Source organism: Zerene cesonia, chromosome 13 (genome assembly GCF_012273895.1).
Source record: "Zerene cesonia ecotype Mississippi chromosome 13, Zerene_cesonia_1.1, whole genome shotgun sequence".
Lineage (NCBI taxonomy): Eukaryota > Metazoa > Arthropoda > Insecta > Lepidoptera > Pieridae > Zerene > Zerene cesonia.
Window position 1 is genome coordinate 4,468,467 of NC_052114.1, and position 21,870 is coordinate 4,490,336.

General features: G+C 31.7%; 2 protein-coding genes across 3 annotated transcripts in view; one reads left to right on the top strand and one right to left on the bottom strand.

Annotated features, from left to right (window-relative positions):
- Window positions 1–359: 359 nt before the first annotated feature.
- On the bottom strand, window positions 360–16,687 carry LOC119831018 (E3 ubiquitin-protein ligase MARCHF8-like). Its single transcript, XM_038354218.1, has 7 exons — window positions 16,197–16,687; window positions 14,236–14,357; window positions 12,944–13,088; window positions 12,102–12,222; window positions 7,553–7,726; window positions 6,302–6,461; window positions 360–5,294 (listed from the first exon to the last, which is right to left on the bottom strand). Exons 1-7 carry the CDS (start codon window positions 16,396–16,398, stop codon window positions 5,127–5,129), a joined length of 1,092 nt encoding a protein of 363 aa, XP_038210146.1. The 5' UTR covers window positions 16,399–16,687; the 3' UTR covers window positions 360–5,126.
- Window positions 16,688–17,172: 485 nt separating this feature from the next.
- LOC119831090 (nucleolar protein dao-5) overlaps window positions 17,173–21,870 on the top strand; it is a 6,817-nt gene continuing 2,119 nt past the window's right edge. Inside the window, exons 1-6 of one of the 2 annotated variants that reach the window (XM_038354336.1) lie at window positions 17,173–17,368; window positions 17,688–17,791; window positions 19,123–19,198; window positions 19,392–20,936; window positions 21,081–21,176; window positions 21,395–21,520. In XM_038354336.1, the coding sequence (XP_038210264.1) occupies window positions 17,264–17,368; window positions 17,688–17,791; window positions 19,123–19,198; window positions 19,392–20,936; window positions 21,081–21,176; window positions 21,395–21,520 (2,052 nt within the window). In that variant the 5' untranslated portion in view covers window positions 17,173–17,263. Of the gene's footprint in view, window positions 17,369–17,687; window positions 17,792–19,122; window positions 19,199–19,391; window positions 20,937–21,080; window positions 21,177–21,394; window positions 21,521–21,677; window positions 21,869–21,870 lie in introns of both variants that reach the window. The other variant, XM_038354337.1, reaches the window with a different exon arrangement.

Genomic DNA, 21,870 nt, shown 5'->3' on the forward strand with positions numbered 1-21,870 from the left:
TCACATTATATTCGTAGTTACAAGACTAACAAAATTAATTTAGGAGACATTTATAATAAAGCTCTCGACAGTGTGTCATGTTATTTTCGGTGGATTAATTTTTCTAATACTCGAGTATTAGGCAAGTAATTTATATTAAGTAGCAACGTAACTTTATTTGCTAAGTGTTATCTGTTTGTACAGAAATGTTATTTATGTAATGAATATAAGAAATGTTGAGTGTACAATCTAGTCACAACGACCCGAGCTCTGGTCGAAACCACGAGAATGAGATTCAAACTATTTTAAATAAAATATTTATTTTTATCTAACTGGTTACTTATTTCATACCCCTTCATAACAAAATAAAACTTCATTCATCTGAAAATAACTTATATTTATAATTTGGAGATAACATTTTTCACATAATAAAATAAAAACAGTCTTACAAATTTCATGAACTATAAGTACACACGGATCGCAAGGAAAAAATCTAATTTTGAGCAAAAAATCGCTTACGAACATAAGTTATACAGAAATGCATCAGTATTGCAAAATTGATTAACACAACACAAACCAATGATAATCTCAAAGAAAAAAGAAAATTTGATAAAGTAGAAATATCACAATTAGAAAATAAGGCACAATACAATTATAGATGAAAAAAAAAACATAATAAAGGGGGTACGTATACGTGAAACAACAATACTAAGATAGATGCAATGATATTTATTTCCAACTTTTATATTCGGAAGCAATTATTTACATTAGTACAAGTAACACGACAAAAGTGTTTACGTGATATGCAGTAACATTTAAAATTCAAACACCGAATTTTACTTGAAGGTGAATTCTCGAGAGCCTATTTTCATCAACGCGATACCGATATGTCAGCGATATAGACGATAAAAGTTTATCATATCGATGCTCTTTGCGAATGAAAAGCGATTCGTTGGCTATAATAACGGACAGTGTTCAATTTTTGTGCATTTTACTTAAGTTTAATTTTTTTCAGACTTCTTTCGAATCAGACTCAATGCTAATCCAGTATTTACATAATTTTAATAAGTCATTTATACTTTAGCAAAGGTTAAATGCAAATATTCTATATCCAACACAAACTATTTTAATACTGAAACCTGAAAAAGAAATATTGAATTGCCCATTTGTCTCGAAATAGTCTATTTTACATTATGTTAGCTTTTAGAATTGGTTTAAAATGTAGATGAAATAGGCATGGCCACCTGGATTTATTATGTTATGATGGTATTAAACTTTCGTCCAATGTTGCGAACAGAGCCTTGATACTTTAGCACCAAATGTCAAATCTTTTTTTTTCACCTATCTACAGATAACATATTAAAGGTGTTACATTAATAACTTACCTAGACATGATTTCATGGACATTCACAATTACTATTATTTACCAATAGATAATATGAACAAACTAAAAATGTAGCTAAATATTAATTAAAAGAGTAACATATCAAGCCAAAATCTAGATTGGTAAGGTTAACAATTATAGGACTTACAGTAAGTTCATTATATATACATATTATTCTATACATACATTTCTTTATAGGCAAATGTCAAGAACACACATAGTAATAGTAATAATTATATTGTAATGATATAAGAAAGCTTTAAATTCATGTATGCATACATAGTACATACGTAATGAAAATATACAATATCAATAGTATTTTACATATAATTTAAAAGTTTATTACTTCCAAAGTAAATTCTTTGTAACAATATGAAACTTAAACTTGAATACACAAAATGTGTATTATCCTAACCAAAAAGTTGAAGCAATGTCAGGAAAAAATTATACAAGTAACCCAGTAAACAAAATAGATCTACTAGAGAAAAAACAAGAGATCAAGAGGACGGGAAGATACATACTTAGTGAGATTCTATTTGGACAGAGATTAAATAAGCATGCAATTAACTGTTCATGTAATAAAATAAAAAGTTTATGCCAAAATCTCAAAAACAATCAATATTAATGTAAAAAATTAACACAATTGATCGCAAAACGATTATAGAATATCGGTTTAAGGATGCATTCTCAACTCCGACAAAAATAAGCTATATTGCGGTATCGAACAAAACAAACGATTGCTACAAATAGATTACTTTCTCCGAATAACGGTAAATCTTTTGTTGAAAATTTTGATACTATCTGTTCCTATGTTGATGTTACACTCAAAATTGCCTACTCCTGAACTATTTTTCTGTTATTATTTACATAATGCTGTTTCTCAAAAATACCCTTGATATAATATCTTCAAAACATGGGGAATATGTTCACGAAAATGTTAAAAATAAACCCGAAAAAAAGCTGATGTACATGTTTTCCGTGTGATATTAAGTGTTATTTTATTTTGTCACTCACGACCACTGGAAGTTCTTACGAAAAACGTCCGATACCTAAGTGTTTTGAGAATCCATCCTTAATACAATTTTCCATTATTGGACTTATCTAGTTTGAACTAGATGTATTACTATTACATAGATGATTGTAGAGAGAAGTATGACTTATATGATAAAATCAAAAATAAACAAACCATTAAGTTTTTGCAGAATTATAAAAAATATTATTACTTTTGTGATGAGGACGGACTTTTCGTAACGAGGAACATGACATAAATGCGAGATGAAATAAATTGCAAATGAATTCAACCTTCGAAAATTAAGTAGACCAAACTTTATATATTGCTAAGTACTTGCGACGCCAATACAAATTTTTACAAGCAAAACTTTCTCAATGCCCGGATACACATACTTAAAAAAATGGGGCACATGTCTATCATTATTATTGTATATTACACAAAATATTTACATTCACTAAATCCTATACACATGACTAATTTATATGTATATGTGATAGTTCATTGTAATATGAATGATGAAAAATGGCACATCAACTAAAAACACTGTTCATTTACTTTCGTGGCTAAGTTGTAAGTTTTTAAGGAAATAGATATACATCAATGTAATATTAGTAAGATATTTTTTTTATTGTTGAATTTAAAAAACAAAATATAGAAGAACATAATTATTCCATAATTATTTATAAACCATCATTACCAAATGCATTTTTTTTTTATAAATTTACCTGATTATTGTCTTCTATATACCACTATGATTCAATTTCTTCAAAATTATATTTTATTATTATTACATGTCCATAACCTTTTTATTTCCACAAAAATGATCCTTCGTTAAATATTCATCAATATTATAAAAACATATTTTCCTCGTGTGCTCGTCGAGCACGCTTCAGTGAGATTTGGACCAACTGTCCCGTGGAATTACCACACCCCAACGGAAGATCGGAACTACCTCTGCAAATGTTCATGGGCAGATTAGATCACTTACCATTAGGCGAACCACCAGCCCCATGCCCACTATGATGTAAAAAAAAAGTATGCCTATGCCTTAAGTATATTTTTGAAATAGTTAGAATAAAATCAAGGAACTGTTTTACTTCATAATTGTAGATAGTAAAAAACTGTAAATAGATTTACAGTTTGCACAGTGTACATACAGCAGGATACTTTATCATGCTGTAAATTTTCACATCTCTGTAATTTCAGTAATTTTTAAAGGAAAACATTTTTTATTTTTTATTTTGATAATCTTTATGTATATCAGAGAACATGTAACAATAATAAACACAACAAACACCCCATACAGCTTTCGGTAATGATGGTTGTAAAAACCTATACGCTATATCTTCATTATTAAAATCAGCTAAATCAAACTAGGCATGATTAATACAAATTTAGCATAAAATCAGTTATAATATTGCACAAAACAGCACATTGTTATGTATATTTTGTTTAGGACACAAGATTTTGCATAGTGCTACTAAGCATTTCATTATAAATAGCCACAGACAAACTTTTTTATATGAAAAATCATGTTATTTCTAATGTTTACTGTAGAGCAACAAAAATTTATAAAACTTATTTGTAACTTGAGAATAATCAAACTATTCTCATATCCTCTAGTGTATGGTACACACTAAGCGAATGACAATCGATTACACTACAGTCATTCCGCAAGAACACAAATTTGACCACTTTGACACTTATACTGGAGGATAGATGTAACCTTTTGGACTGAAGTTAGCAACATATTTTCGTTACGCTACTTTCTTAATACAGTCTGATTACTCTTTGGTTGTAGTGCATACACAGATGTCCTTAGAATATCCTTGTTATGATTGTTTCAAGTTATCTCTCCATATTAATAGATGATGAAGTAGATATATCTGTACGTATATCTCTACACCGGCAGCAGACCAAACATTGCCCAACACTATGGCCTTTTTCTGTTTAATGTTCGTTAATTACTGTAACTTCATTTTCATTCTCGTTTCTAGGCCTCATTTTTTAGTTCCAGTCTAATAAGATATCGATCGAGTACTATTATGATATAAATTCAGACCAAATCTAGCACTAACAGTTCTTTATTCACCTTGAAAATTACCATTCAATCAATTTCAGTATATATTCTTGCCTTTATTTTTTTTTATCCAGACATATTGTTCTCAGAGCTTTCAGAAAGGCAGTTCCTTGTAACAGTAACTGTAAATTTGGTGTGTGATCAACCAAGTTTGCTTCCAGTCTACAGTTTCTGATCTATAATTGCAATATTGGTATGGCATGTTGTGTTGATGTATCACTACATTGGCACACAGCGAGTTAACTTCATTCATGTCCACTCTATTAATAACTATGGTTATATTAGACTCCATAGTCCACCTCCTTCATATAACACAACAGTCTTCGAAGCTCCTTCCCTTGCAGTGGTCATTTAACTACTTCACACTTGCTAGTGTCTACAGACTCTATTATATCTCTTCATAGATACACAGTTCACAACTTAAAATTCACACTTTACACTGTTATAGACCCTTATTCGACCTACTGGTTATTTCATATGGTCAAACAGCCACTATGTTTAATTCACACTATTACGGGACACAGGCCAAAAGTATCCGTCACTATGGCTGGTTCCCACAATTGAGCGCACACAGTCCACTTGGGCCGCTAGGGGCGGTTGACACGGCGGTGGGTCGGGCCCCGCTAGTAGACGTTGTCGTCCAGGTAGAGGGTGAGCGGCGCGGGGCGGGCTCAGGAGGGCGGGCGCGCGCGCGGCGGCGGCGCGGGCAGCAGGCTCTCGCGGCTGGCGCGCAGGTTGGGCAGCGAGCGGGCCGCGCGCGCCTCGCGCCGCGCCTCCAGCGCCAGCAGCGACCGGATGTCCGCCTCCAGCGGGTCCACCGTTATGTGGTACACGCCCGCCTGCCGACAACGTGCTCTATGTTACACTCGTATAATCTATACTATAATAAAAATGGTCAGGGTCAAATTCTGTACATTGAAGATATTTAGATTTTTTTTTTTTTTTTGTAGATCGCTTTATTGTCGATATTTGTGAAGTATAAAATGCAATTTAAAAAATTTTGTCTATATGTCTTTTTATATCTCGAATGAGAATCACGCAAAAACTACAGAACGGATTTTGCTGCAACTCGGTAATGTTATAGCGCCTACTCTCGGAGACGGATGTTACTTACTTTTCATCCCGGAATCGAGGGAGGGGTGAAAGTCAATCTAAGTATTCATTAACAAATGCGAACAAAGTCGCAGCTAGTCCCTACTTATATTATAAAAGCGAGGGTAACTCTGTCTGCCTGTCTATCATAGAATGTCGGACTGTCTATTTTTTTCCTATGACTACAACAAGCTATGCTATTGTATAATCCATGTATGTGTATGTTGGTGAGCAGCAGAAAGCAAAACAGAATGATAAGGGTATACAAGAATTTTCAACTAGCGCATTCTATAGTATAATTCGTTTTTGAAATAAATAAACATTAATTGGGCTATAAATAAACTGATCTGAATCAATAATTACAATTACATAGTAATTCAGCCTGTTATCACTTGAATTTGAAACGCTTGAAATTTAATTTTAGTAATTTAGCTTACACAGATTCTAGAAAGATGGTTAATAAAACATGCATCTCTAACAGAGCCAGCTCAATCTTAAAACTATACAGACAAGCAGGGTCATTAGAAACAGGGCTAATTGGAAACAAATCTCAATAAACTGTTAACTATATTAAAAACTTCACTTTTTCTATTTACCAAATTTTTATCTTTATAAGATATGTATGAAAATTTATTAGATTTAAGATTAAGAAAAATTATAAGGATATTTTTCCAACCCACCTCTGTTCACAATTACCTCGATTGAATCTACATAAAAAGAATCGGCGAACTCACATAAGACGGGTCTACCCTACCTCAGTGGCGGGCTGCGCGGCGTCCTCGGCGGCGGCGGCTGCTGCGGCGGCTGCTGCGGGCTGCGCGAGCCGCGTGTCGGAGTAGCGCCGCGCCTCTTCGTGCGGCTCCACACGCAGCCGGTCCTCGTTCAGCGCGGACAGTCTCCTATGAGGATTGCCCCTGAAATTTAAGCCATTTTTCTATTGCATACAATGGGGCTTCATGTATAAGAGTTAAATGTTAATGTACCATTTTCAAGCAACTTTAGAAAAAAGGAAATTTGTTTTTTTTTGGAAGGTCACAACCTTTTAAATAAAAAAAAGAATCATCAAAACAGGTTTACACATTTAAAGTTTTGAGGTAATAAACACATAAAAATCTGTCCAATTGAGATCCTCCTTTTTTTTGTTAAAATATATTTTTGTGTGCTTTCATTTGAATTTGGTCTAGTTTGATGTCGGTTTAGTTCCTTGTTTAAAGAAAAATAACACAAAAATTATTGATTACACATTAATTCAGTAAAAGTCATATAAATTCTTAAAAAAAGAACTATATTCTCTCTACATGATATTGCTACATAATATAGGAGGCATAAAGAACCTTTTTTAAATGTCTGGTTATCACTCTGATCCTCTAGAGATGACGATAAGAGCTGAATTCATTTTAAAGAGCTTTTAGTGCATGAATTAAGAGGTAGTGGCAATTATACGTGGCATATAATAAAATAAAATATCAGGATTCTATTGCAAAACCGAAAGCAAAAATAGCTATGTCCACTGAAGTAAAGCCGCGAATGGTAAGTTTGTTATAAAAATAACAGCACATTGAATTTACAAATAAATTACATTTGTCATGTATACAACGCTCATAAAAAGCGTAATGAGTCAACATGCACATGGCAAACAGTGAAAACTGTACAAAATATACGAAGTTTAATAAGAATTCAACCTCGTACTCATAGAACAGTTATTAATAGCAATATGAATGAATAGACGTAGAGGAGGATCGTAAGATTTTCATAATAATACATCAGGAAAGGCAATATTTTTCTATAACGTTTGTGATGAATAATTACAAGATCCAACTAATCTCTACCAATAAATACACACCGAAAAAACCATTTGATTTCTTGTTCGTTACGACATAACACAAAAACCACCCGAAAAATTTATAAAAATTATTCGACTCGAAAGCTACATCCGTATCGAGAATCACAGACTGTTTACCTACTACCGCAGATGTACGCGAGCGAATCTCGAATAGTCAGTTACCTATAAGTCTCGAAGCCGCCGCTCTCGTCCTCCTCGTGGTAGGCGACGGGCGGCGGCGGCGGCTCGATGTTCGCGACCACCTGCCCGCGCGTGCTGCGCTCGCGCCGCTTGCAGCGCAGCGGCGGCGACGCGGCGATCGGCAGCTTCTCCGGCGCGTTCTGGATCAGCAGTATACTGGAATGTGCGAGCGTGCGTTTGAGACCGGCCATTTATTACGATGTGATGCACGCAACTCGTTGGTTTGCATATTAATTCATATGATTAAGTTCATTAACATAGGTTAATATTCTAGTGCAGAAATTTCATATCAGTATGTAAGCTGTTAAAATAAAAGCATTTCATTGATATTAAAGGTTTATCGGGTTACTTGTTACTAAATGGCTTTTACAGTAAGTTTTTTATGCTTCATATTGAATGATATCACACATTCTATAACAACTAAGTCATATCAGAGAATTAATCATTAAATTACATTTAGATGTAAAATTTAATTCAAAGAAACATACATATATCTATTTTTTTTTAATAAAAAAAAATGCATTCAAGGATTCTGGAAATTCTAAATTTGAATTTGCCACATCGAGGTATTTTTAACCGATTCAGATCGAATTAAAACTAAATGATGATGATGATGATGATGATGATGATGATGATGATGATGATGATGACGACGATGATGGTGAGATGATGAAATCTCTCTAACATACTTAGGTACTTACTTTTATAAAATATTTTTTTTAATCTTTTATAGGTAAGTATATAAAATAGAAACAATTTTGTAATAACAGCTTTAATTTATTCTACCCTCTTAATAAAAATGACATTAAAATTAAATGGCCATTTTCGCTGTGGAAATACTTGCTGATGTGACATTTCAAAATAATAAATCTAGTGCATACAATTAAGAACATCTACGTCTTTAAGTCGTTAAATTCAGATTAGAGCTTGTTTTTAACACAAACGAGGAATATCTTTAGCATTGAATAGTGAGTAAGGTCTTCCTACAATGTTATTCATTCGCCAATACAACCTTGGCGTACTTTACACAACTTTAACATAATGTATATACATCCACACTCAATTTATCCGTAGTTTCACAATTAACTTAAAATGATAGAATTATTAAGGATGATCTTAAAAATCCATATTGATTAACCATGTTTGCTTGGATAAATTATAATTATAATTACTTTTTCCAAATAATTAAATAAATTTTTTAATCTTGGTTACTACATATATCTTATAACCAATGCCAAGGACATCACTCGGTAATTTCTATACTCATATTAGCTATGCAAATAGCAATGTCTATATGCTATTTATGCAAATATTCAATAGGCGTCAATAGTATCTTTATTTTATTCTTCACGAACTTAATCATCATGTTTTTGATAATTTGTAAGATTAAGATAAATAAAAACTTCCCGATAGCAACCGAATTATTGTTTTCGAAATGAAGGCGGTGTTTTAAAAACAACAATCAATTCAAATAAAGAGTCTTCTGTTATGATGTAATATCAATGAATTGATGAATCAATGATAATTTATCGATTAGTTGTAATTAGATGTTGTAAACGAATTTTGATCACGTACACTTCGTGCCTGTACAATTTACGTGCTTGGAGGCTAGATAAACAAAAACACCTCACACGAAATTTATTATTTTACATCAAATTATTTATTGCTTATCCGATAATTATTAACTAATCTAATTTTTCAATTTTAAATTTTATCACGGATCAATTATATGGTTAAGAAAATGGGTTTAGGTTCGTAGATTTTGAATTGTGTCTTTTCGGATATCCACACTTCCACCTCGTCTTTTCCGCTCACGCCACAATATTGGAGAAATAATGTCGTACAAGATTTGATATCTATTTCACGAATAAATTTATTAGGCAAATATCTTTAAATACAGATGTTACTAAAAATGTGAGACTATAAATATAGTTGACTTTTTTATTTATTTCACTTATATACATAGTATATTTTACTCATTAAAATATATCGCCGAAAATATATTACGCGCGACCGAAAAATAACACAAGGTGGTAAAGAAGAAATTTGAAAAGAGAATTTGGAAATTTAAAAAACCTCCTGGTAATATCTAGAAAAAACTACCAGACGACTGACCTAACAGATTAATATACATATAATTATAATACAATGTAAAAATAATATATGCAAAATGATTATCACATTATTTAATCAACAAATTATATGATTATATTATAAATTATACATTTTCATACAAACGAGACCGTAAAACCGAGTTCTTTTTTTTAATTTGTATATTTTTCCATAGTTATTTCTAAAGAATATTTCCAAATATCACAATGAGAGGGATTTCTAGACATAACATTACGATTACATTGAGATAAGCATGACACAACAGTTATATTTATGTACGGAAATTCATAATTGTATATCAATGCAAATATTGTAAACAACTCATATTATTATTATAATTTTGACGACCTATTGTATGCAAAGCCATAATGTTGTTATTCTATATCGGTATACTTTTAATTTTCTTCGGATCCCTACTGGATAGTTGTCATCCCGGAAATCTCAAGGGAACGGGAACATCACGGGATTATCTAACTTTAGCATGGATGAAACCGCGGACGGAAAGATAGTGGTAAATAAAAACATAATTCGATGAATTCGTAAACATTTATAATGATGATACAACACTTGATGAACGTAACTTGGCTTTCTAATTATGATCAAACTCGTGGATATCGTAAACTTGCGAAATGTAAGGTTACGTGTTTTGATATTTTACAATTAATTTTCATATATTATGCTTATTTCCGATAGCCTCGTTTCATTTATTGATACGAATTACATATATCTGGATCTGGATTCCCTACATCTATTCAATGTATTAACGCATATAATAATATCCAGATGACGACATCATCCAGAAGGTCGCGATAAACAAAATGTACCTAACTATGAGCTAATAATTATTTATTTACAAAATACGTGTATGTGGTAGTCGAGCACGCTTCGGCACGAATTGGGCCAGCTCGCACCGGGGAAGTACCACACCCCCACAGAAGACCGACGTGAAATAGCATTCTGCTGTGTTTCGTTCGGTGAGTGGGGGAGCCGGAGGCCCATATCCTTTTCCTTCTCCTTCCTAGTCCTTTCCTTTATTCCTCTCGCCAATCCTTTCTTAATCCCTTTCCAATTTAAAGTCGGCAATCCATTTGTGGAGGCGTAGGATCTGTAATCGACTTTACGCCTCTACAAATGTTCATGGGCGGTGGTAGCGCTTACCATCAGGCGTCCCACCAGCTCCATTGCCGACCGTGACATAAAAAAAAAAAAAAAAAAAAAAAAAAAAAAAAAAAAAAAAAAAAAAAAAATCGTGGGAAAATACACTTCAGTTACGATTTAATGATATTTTGTTGGAAGTTATTCAATTATTTTTGTAATATTTATATTGTTTATATTTTATCAACCCAGGCGCTTAAAGGGTGCTGTAACTTGACGTGTCTGTATGTGTGCCTGTCTGTCTGTCTGTATGTCTATAGCATCAAGCTTGCGGATGAGGCGATTTGAATTGTTCTTTTTGTGTATTAATGGTTACTCATGTGCAAGTGTTCTTAGACATCATCTGTTTTCTTGGTGATGAGTTTTTTAGTTCACAACTCCATCCTAAATATGGATATGAAATGAAAGGACCTGACAAGTAAACTAAACTACACTACGTCAAATCTCCAATTCAAGATGGCCGCAAAACGTTTTTTTAAAATTTAAATTTAATGTACCATAACTATATATATACCATAACTATATAGTACTATAACTTCCTATAATGTTTTACAACGAAGTTTCAACACTGACTAAAAGTAGTCAAGTAAAAAATATATTATATATTGATGGAACCCCATTGTTAGTAATTTTCTTATCGTGTTAGATATAACACAAATTTTTTAAATTGCAATAAATGACGGATAAAATGCATACAAATTACAAACAAGACGATTTTACAAAATTTTAATTACTTATAAGAATCAATCTCCGGTAATTAAAAAAGAAAACTTTTAAATACATAGCAGACAGATAAAGAATAAAATTCGAAAATATTAACATTTTGCACAATAAGAAAATTCGTATACAGCGAAACCGGACTCACACCCAAAGCCAACTGGTAGCACTGTAAATCATCTGTTGCAATATTCTAGAACTTAAGCGATCGAGTATAATTTGCGTCAACAAAACCTTGATCTTACAAAATTCGTGTATAATATGGTTAGTGACCTTAACTTGTGTTGTGTGAAATCGTTTATTGTACAAGAAATAAGTATTTATATAAATACAAAATATTACAATAAAATTCGAATAGCATAACGATCTTTTGCGCGCCATCGTATAAATAAATGGTAATGTATGTTTCTAAAAATACGATTAGAATGTTAATTATTGTAATTCCTACGTTCACTTTATATCGCACTAACTTGGAAACTAGGTTCATAAAAGGCACATTTCATAGGTATGGAATGAATAGAGTTGTTAGAATTTCCTTAACGCTTACCGATTATGAGCCCGCCATCGATTGCAAAGGTGTAAATATTGTCGACATTGGATGTACATAAACACAGCGCCGCCGGTGAAACCCACTGCGACCACCACTAATTTCGTCCAAAACGGCCATGCTGAAATCATAATATAACATTATAATAGCAGAAAACATTCTTTGTTATCCGCATATATACTGATATTAACGTGCATTTTGTTCTGTCGGCCATATTGAATTTTTAATTCGCGCATGTGTTGAGTATTATTGGACATGCCCCTTCATTTCATACTCATATCGTGGGAGTCAAAATTTAAACCGACATTTTGGCGGTCACCTTTGTCCGATTTTTATTGCACCTAACATAAACATGATATACTTAGATCTACCAGAAGGATACTGACTTTCAAATAATAAAAAAACCGCATCGAAATCGGTCCATCCGTTTGAGAGCTACGAAATTACACATACAAAGACAGACAGCGACATTAAACTTGTATCGTCCTTCTTTTTACTTTGGTGGTGAAAAATATAGGTGTAATGTGTTACCTAACGCAAAACATTCCTACGTATACATATTATCTGTTATCTGTACCAACTGGCAAAATATAAATTTTAATGAGAAGCATAACGGAATTAACTTGTTTCTAATTATTTTATAGATATCATTTTATTTTTGCATTCGAATAATAATACCGATACCGTTTTGTCGTCAGACAGCTCTCTATAGAATATTGATATATATCCTATATTTGCTTGTATGAATTAAATAACGTTCCACTCCGTTATATAAGTGGATATAATACATTCAATAGCAATGCGGTCGGATTGGATACGTGTCCGTATATAGAGTGAATTACCGATCTGTCCCTTGTTGACCTCCTCAACGGCGCGCTCTATGAGTACGAAGAGAGACCACATGACGCACAGCGCGGCCACACAGTGAAAGAGCACGGCGCAACAGAGCCGCCGCCTCTCAACACCGGACATCTCCAATAGCCTCCACTGAAAGAGAATCATTCGTTTGCAACATACAAATTTATCGCAATCCTCGTTCGTAATCACAAGAATCTTTTACATCTTTTTACTTTTTTTTAAGATAATCTATTTTGTATCCCATCAGTATATATATACCCCAAATTATGTTGCCACAAAAATAATAAGTATTTAAATTAGTTCTGCGCTCGCGTCTTCGTTTGCGTACACTTCGGCTTATCAGAAAACTGTCGTTTCTGAAATACATCAATCAAAAATATTCCAATAATAGACGATTTTTGGTATAAAAAATACATCAAAACCGTTTTATAAATATGTCGTATGTAGGCTACATATGACTTATTTAAACATACATACTACATTTATATCAATATAACTTTTTTATAAATAAAATTCGAATTGAATGTCTGAGCAGAAGTATATCATAAAAAGAACATCGTATCATAATAACAATAGGGCAGTGAATAACGAATTCTGTGTTGAAAACACCTTGATATATGTTGTAATTTATATGAGTGCAAAAAATTGCTCAAATCCAAGTTTTAGACATAAATCTGGATAAGTGAAAATAATCAAAAGATATTTAAAAGTCATGAATATTGATAAATTTTGAAAGAATAGAAAAAATTTGATCACGAGGGGGAAAAAATGTTTTTCTATTCTTTCAAAATTTATCATTTATAAAGCATTTCTATGCTATAAAACTAAAAATTAAATTTAAGTCATGAATATTTTTATAAATCGATTTTTTTTTTAAATTTATATGGTATTGTGAGTTCGCCCCGGCTTCGCTCGTAAGTCGTACATAGATCGTCGTAAGTAGATCGTTCAGTAAGTGGAGGAACCGGAGACCCGTATCTTCTTCTTCACCCTCCCCAGTCTACTCCTTAAAAGCGCGTCACGTATTTGCAGCGGGCCTACCTTTGCAATTGTTCATGGGCAGTGGTTGAGTGGTAGAGCGTGGTTCAAATGCCTACTATTGCATAAAAAAAAAGAATACTAAATACTTTCCTTTGGAGGAATTTCCTTTATGCCTAGTAAAAAAGTAAATAGGTCAAAGCCACAGATGGACAGCCAATAAATTTATATATTGTCATAGTGTATGATAAAAATTTCTACAACAATTACACAATAATACGATTCTTTTAACACCTACCTCACTGAAAGGCTTTATTTTTGTGTGCATAATAAAGTTGAATTTACACAATTCACATGATCTTGTCTCCGAGGCTGTCAACCATTGTTGTAAACAGCTTTGATGAACATATTTCAAGCTGCCTGCAAAAAACATAATATGTAAAATATACTAGCATTGCTCATTCAATAAGGAATTTTCAACATTATACAAAAAAAACAACAGTTCATACAGAAGTATATATGAAATATAATATGAATGTGAATTCTTTCTGAACAATCAATTGAAAATAAAATTAACTCTTTGTTATTGTATTGTTGTTCCCTCTAGTTGACAAGATTTCAAACTTTTTAGGTTTTTTTTAATATTAATCGAAACAAGATCAAGCTCAGAGTATGCATTTTTTTATGCTTTTTCAAAATATTGAGGATTCATCCACCCTCTGTAGTTTAAAATCATCTTATTTTAAAATGACATAAATGCTAATGATTGGTTGATTATATGGAGGAATACATTTTTATGCAAGTTCAGTAAAAAAAAAATATTTTAACAAATAACCATATTCATACATTGAAATTAGCACAGTATATTCAATCCACTAGTAAAATTTACACCAGCTTATAACCAAATATCATATTTAACATAAATTATTAAGGCTATTTATTAAAGCAAAAATAATCTATTAATATATACTTAGATCTTCTATTAATATATACTTAGATCATCTACAAAATGAAATCACTTATAAGTGATACGGCTGCCTTCTTTGCTGTATGTTTAAAGCATAAGTTATGTTTTTATTATATAAGTATATTTTACTATGTCGGTAGCACAATAGTGTTTAAAATAAATATGTAATTTATTTGTTACTTTATTCCAGGCATCTTTATGGGACAATCAATTTATTATAATAACAATAAAGAGTTGTTACATTAAGTATAATAATAATATTTATTTATTACAGATATTATAATATTCATTGCCTATAGTGGCAAATAATTAATTATTTTCAAGTGCACATATTGAACACAAAACTTTAATATGATGAATATATCATCTGTTAATTGTTTTATGTTGATAGAGATATTAGAAGAGGCATAAAAACTAAAAATATTGATAATAAGTTTAAGAAGGATTTATTAAAATCCACTAGAAACCAATGTTATTTTGCATATGCAGTGATTCTCATGCCAACTCAAGTACTTATTATACAAATTAGGAAGCTGTACATGTGTTTGTGATGTATTATTAATTTAAATATGGTTATTTTAGTTCATATACTTGTTCTGAATGTGAATTACTCTTTCAGTAACATTTAATGAACATTTATTTCAAACAATCTATAATACTATATAATAAAAGCTGCCTAAGACTTGTCAAAAGAAATAAAAATATATGTAAATGTAATAAATACCAACTGCTTATTTTTATATAGGGTACCTAGTTAAGACTATATGGCAACATCTTGTTAGACATTTGCCCAAAAACATATTATATTAATTTATTTAATCTTTTTGTTGCATCATAAGTTACTAATTTAATAAATACAATAAATAAAGTTAATAGTGTTTCTATTGTATGAAATATGTGTCTCTGCATAAGACCTGCATTAAGACTTCTCATGTAAAAAAATTAAACTGAATTGGTTGAGTCTTTTTCGACTTTTACGCTTATTAAAACATTTGGCAATTCTATTATATTAATAAATATGAATAATTTATATATTTATAGAATAATGCACCTGTACTTATAAAAATTCAAAAGAATTAAGCTTTTATCTTATATAGCAGAAGACCTTCACACTATAAAAAATATAAGTACTGTAATTCTCTCACCTCGGCTTGCTTAGCATTATAATAATGAAATATAATATGATGCTAATGTAATTTTAATAAGCTATCCAATTCTGTCTTCAATTCTTTTTTTTCAGAACCTACAAGTTATTTCGACTAAATATTAATTATATTATGAAAGCAGCTTACCAGAACAATAGCATGGAGCTAAAAGAGGATTATGTATTTCACTTTCACAATGACAAATCCTGCAAATATCACCACTTGAATTACTACAAGATGTTTGACTACTACCAGACCCTGCACGAATTGTTTCTTTGCCACATCCACCACCCCATTCCCAACTCTCAATTTCTGATGAATTCTTCACGTTTATTTGTTGAAGGGGCATTATGGCACTGGGTAATTCACTTTTACAGTTTTATATAACTACTCGATGCCATAAAATAATAATGCTTTTCACATTTGACAAAGCAAATAATACGAAACATATCAGCTTTTCAATTAATAATAAATCAAGCAACTTCACCAAAAAAAAATACAATAAATCCTCAATAACATATGAACTATGGATGTAGTCACATAGAGGAATTACAAAGATATTTCAACTCAAAATAAAAAATGATAACGAAAACATGATCGTTCTCAAGACTCAAATCTCAATTCTCAAATCTATGTGATGTCTCTTCCACAGATTAATTACTATTTGCTCGTCTCTTCAATTCAGAGGCTACAGAGTATAAAATTTAAATGACTTCTGTGTTAAAGTGGCAAAATAATATACAAAGGAATGAAATTCAAAATCCAAAACCCGGTTCATTTATTGTATATTTATATATTTGCAAATAAATCAGCAATAATTATCGTGCTATTAAATACTCGTTAATGTGAACAAATAAATATAAGTAAGCAAACAAAATAAAAAGCAAAGATTATTCCACAGGTAGACCATAGTACATATGTAAATAGAATGTTAACGTAAAAAACAAACACATTAAATTATTATATGTGAAACTTAAAAACACATTAAATGTCCCGAAATCAAATAATGTTTGGGTATTTAAAGTGAAAATTGCATCTTATGGTTAATTCTAAAAGGTAATATTTAGTATGGAAACACTTTTCTATACTTCAAATCATTTTGAAAATTGAAATGTCCAATCGAATATTTCTTTTAATCTGTGACAAAGCAGCCGTGTGGCCGCTGCTCGTCCCCGGTCTCGGTTATATATATTTTTATAGCGAAATAATTAGAAATGAATTCTTCTGAAGATTACCAAGAAACCCTAGGAATTGTGTACCAATTTCTGACAAACGTAGACAAAGCACTTGCACAAAAATTTCAAAATAAGACTAAAGCGGTAAGTTAACCATGTACAGACCACGTGTGTTTCCAACATAATTATGGCCACGCGTGTTATTTCTTTTTTTTTTAATCTTAGGTTTCTTTCTTAAACCTTTATTAATGTTTATCTTTCTAAAATGTTATGTGTTAATTTATTCAATATTTATCAATCTAAATTTTATCTTTTAGCTTTCGCAGATTTTAGCGAAAAAAAGTATTTTATATTACTTAGTAATATTCATCTCAAATTTTATATGTTAAATACTAATTTATACTATAATTTATATTTCAAATTATATAAATATGTACCAATTGTAGATTTTTGTTGGTTTTAGAAATCTATTTCAAGTTCACCATCGCTTCTAGACATCATTGCAGAGTATAAAAAATTGAAAAAAAGTACCACGCCGGCTAAACAGACCCCTAAAGCAGCAGAGAGGTATATATAGATTTTTTTAAGTGGCATAAGTAATATTTTATAGTATTTCGGAGCATGCTTATTTTTTAATTTTATAACCTAAATACTTTTTACTTTTAACTATAAGTTTGTGTGTATGTGAGTATTAGTTACATTTGAGTTTAAGTTACTGAATATTTTAATGTGTTCTTTTTTTAAAACATCAAAGATTCATACATACTCAATTATTACTGACATTAATGTGATTTAATTGCAATCTTTAGAGAAATAAATGTATTTAACCATAATGTACACAAATACAAAGTTCACCTTACATAGAAGCTCATGGTATAACATTGGCTGTACCAATTTAGTGTATTGATAGTAAAATTAAAAAAAAGCAGGCTCTCTAAAATTAAAATATAAAAGTGACTTAATAAATAATTAAGTGATTTAAGTTGCTCCTTGTAACACCAAAATACAAACACTAACTGTACCACTTTGCCACTAAAATTTATTTAGATAATTAGGCTGGCCTATTAAATATGCATTGGCCGAACAAAACAAATACACCAAAAATAATATCAATGTGAAGCGTTTGTTCCTTTGTTTCTAATGTGCTATGTGCTAATCTCACGAGTTACTCCATCAATTTCAAAAACCTGTACATGATCCCTGAGAGTTGGCTGTATAATATGAACTATCCCTGCTAGTATTTAATATTTTTGATTAAGCTATAATATCAACTTTTATATGCATTTTAGACTTAAGATATTAATAAGAGAACAGTTTTAAATTATTTTAATTTAATTAATTTTTTTATGATAATTTTGCCGTGGTTGATATTTTCTATTACTTTTATGTTTTTTTTGTCATACAAGCAAATGAATCATGCTGACATTAAAAAACAAATGAAAATTTTCATCCAATATTGTGCAGTTGTTTGGAAATCATGCAGACAGTTCATACAGATTTATTGATGATTCAATTTTATTATATTTGTAAATTACCTATGCCCTGTGGTTTCTGCATATACAAAACCATACACAAAAAGTTCAATCCTTACTATGTGAATATTGATCAAATGGATGTTGATTTTATATAAAGCTTATACTGTGTTTGAATCTATGTATTTACATAGTAATAAAAAAGGTAAATTAGGAACTCCATACACAATTATATTTTAATTGAAAATATGAGAGTTGTAATATATTTAATAAACCAAGCGTATTTTATCATTTTTTTATCTCCTATATGAAATTTAAATAAAAAAAAGTTTTGTATGTCATACAAAATACTTACACGTTGGCTGTTTAAATGTGGTATATTAAATTTTTCATACTTAAAAAAATTGTTTATTTATATTATTTTAGTTCTGATGATTCAAGTGATGAAGATGAGGCACCGAATAAAAGCACCCCACAAGTCAATGGAAAACTACCATCAAAGGTATGTTATATAAATGTCACAAATTAAATCATATTTTTTAAATTCTTACAAAATCTTAAAATGATGTAAATTAAAGTAATTGATGCTCTATGATAATTCTTTGTTATCGTCACTACCTCTGATTATTAAACATAAAGTATTCAAATTTTGTGTAATATGTAAAAAATTTCAAAGGATATGCTTTAAATTATAGGCCACCCCTGCTAATGCTAAAAAAGGCATACCTAAAAAGGAAGAATCCTCTGATGACTCAGATAGCAGTGAAGATAATGCTACTGCACAGCCCAAGAAGCAACCTGTTAAACCACAAATAAATAATACACCAAAACCAACAAAAAAACAAGAATCATCTGACAGTTCAGATTCTGAAGATGAAAAACCAAAACCGCCACAACAAAATATTCAAACAAAGGCACCAGTAAAACAGACAAAAGATTCATCATCTGATGATTCCAGTGATGATGAAAAGGCCAAAGCTGTGCAGAAACAAACACCAAAACTCGCTCAAACTAAACCAGTTTCAACCCCTGCTAAGCCCAAAGCAGCAAAGTCATCTTCAGATAGCGATGATAGTAGTGAAGATGAGAAACCTAAGGCAGCTCAAAAACAAGCTCCAAAAGTCCCTCCTACTAAACCCAACAAAGCAAATGCTGTTGCTAAATCTTCCTCAGATGATAGTGACAGCAGTGATGATGATAAGGCTAAACCAGTACAAAAACAAGCCCCTAAGCTTGCACCTGCTAAACCTGCTTCAACACCAGCTAAGTCTAATGCAAAAAAGTCATCATCAGAAGATAGTGATGATAGTAGTGAAGATGAAAAGCCTAAAGTACCTCCAAAACAAACACCAAAAGCTACACCTGCTAAGCCAGCACCTAAACCACAGGCAAAAGCTGTAGCTGTTGGTAAACAATCATCCTCAGATGACAGTGATAGCAGTGAAGATGAAAAACCAACTCAGAAAAAGGCAAAATCAACACTTGCTACCACACCTGCAAAACCAGCAGCAAAGAAGTCTTCTTCAGAAGACAGTGATGATAGCAGTGATGACGATAAGCCAAAAACAGCTCAAAAACAGGCACCTAAATCGACTCCTGCTAAACCTACGCCAACAACTGCAAAATCTAAAGCCAAGGAATCTTCATCCGATGATAGTGATGATAGTGATGATGATAACAAAAAAGCACAAAAGAAAAATGTAAAAGCAGGTGCAACAGCAGCTCTTAATAAACCAAAACAAACCTCATCAGATGACAGTAGTGACGATGATGATAAAAAGGCTTCGCAAAAACAGCCAGCTAAAGCAACTGCTACACCAGCAAAGAAAAATGCAACTCCCGCAAAACCAAAACCTAAAGAATCGTCTTCAGATTCAGACAGCAGTGAAGATGAAAAGCCTAAGCCAGCTCAAAAGCAAGCTGTGAAATCAACACCAGCAAAGCCGAAACCAAAAGAATCATCTGATGATAGTGACAACAGTGACAATGAAAAGGCTAAACCTGCAGCTCAATCCAAACCAGCTGCAACACCAGCTAAGGGAAAATCTACAAAATCATCATCTGATGACAGTGATGACAGTAGTGATGATGATAAGCCTAAGGCTGCTAAAATACCTAAACTCACAGCTACCCCTGCAAAATCTATAAATACACCAGCTAAGAAACAGGATGCCTCTGAATCATCTTCAGATGAAAGTGATGATGATAATCCTTCCACAAAAGCAAACAATGAATCACAGGTAAGCAACAAAACCAATAATGTTCTTAGTCTAAAAACTAAACAAAAAGTTTCATATTAATTATACCATTCATTACTAAGATAAATAATCAAGTACCATCACTTGTTACTTGGCATTTAACAATAATTATATGTAAAATTTCAGGTGGCTGAAAATGGTTTTAAAAAAGGCAAGAAACGAAAAGCTTCAGATGGAGATAATGATACACCAGCAAAAAAACCCTACAGTAACTTTGTTAAGGTATAAATCATTATAATTTTGTACGCGCGTTATTAAAAAACTCCATTGTATATATCCTTAATGTTTTTAAGTTAATCATATATTTTTGAATACTGTAAAGCTGATAATAACTTCTACTGACTTGAAAAATAAAGATTAATTTTTCAACTGGTACATTTAACACAAAAATTAATGTTTGACAAAGATGAAATTAATTTGTTTTAAATATACAATTTTAGGGTACAGATGTAGTGTCTACGCCCAAAGAAAATGAAAAAAATAATAAACCAGTGCCATTTAGGCGAGTTGTATCAGAAAAAGTAGAAGTGGATCCTAGACTTAAAGACAATTCATTTGAAGCCAAGGTAAATGCCCTAAAATTTGAAGAGCCAAGGCAACTCCATGTATTAAACTTTATTTAGCACATGGCTTACTATTTTGGGCATTTACTTTAGAAATACAATTACTATAAATAAAATACATAGGGTTGTCTTGGTTTTAAATATTATCTCTCCAACACAGGAGGGTGAAAATGAAGATGAAGAGAATGGTGACGATGAATCCGGAAATGGCAATAAGGGATGGTCTAACCGGGGTCGTGGCGGTTTTAATCGGGGTTCGTTTAATAATCGCGAGGGTCGAGGAGGATTTAGGGGTCGAGGTGGTTTCAACGATAGAGGTGGGAGAGGGGGTCGAGGAGGGTTCGACAGGGGAG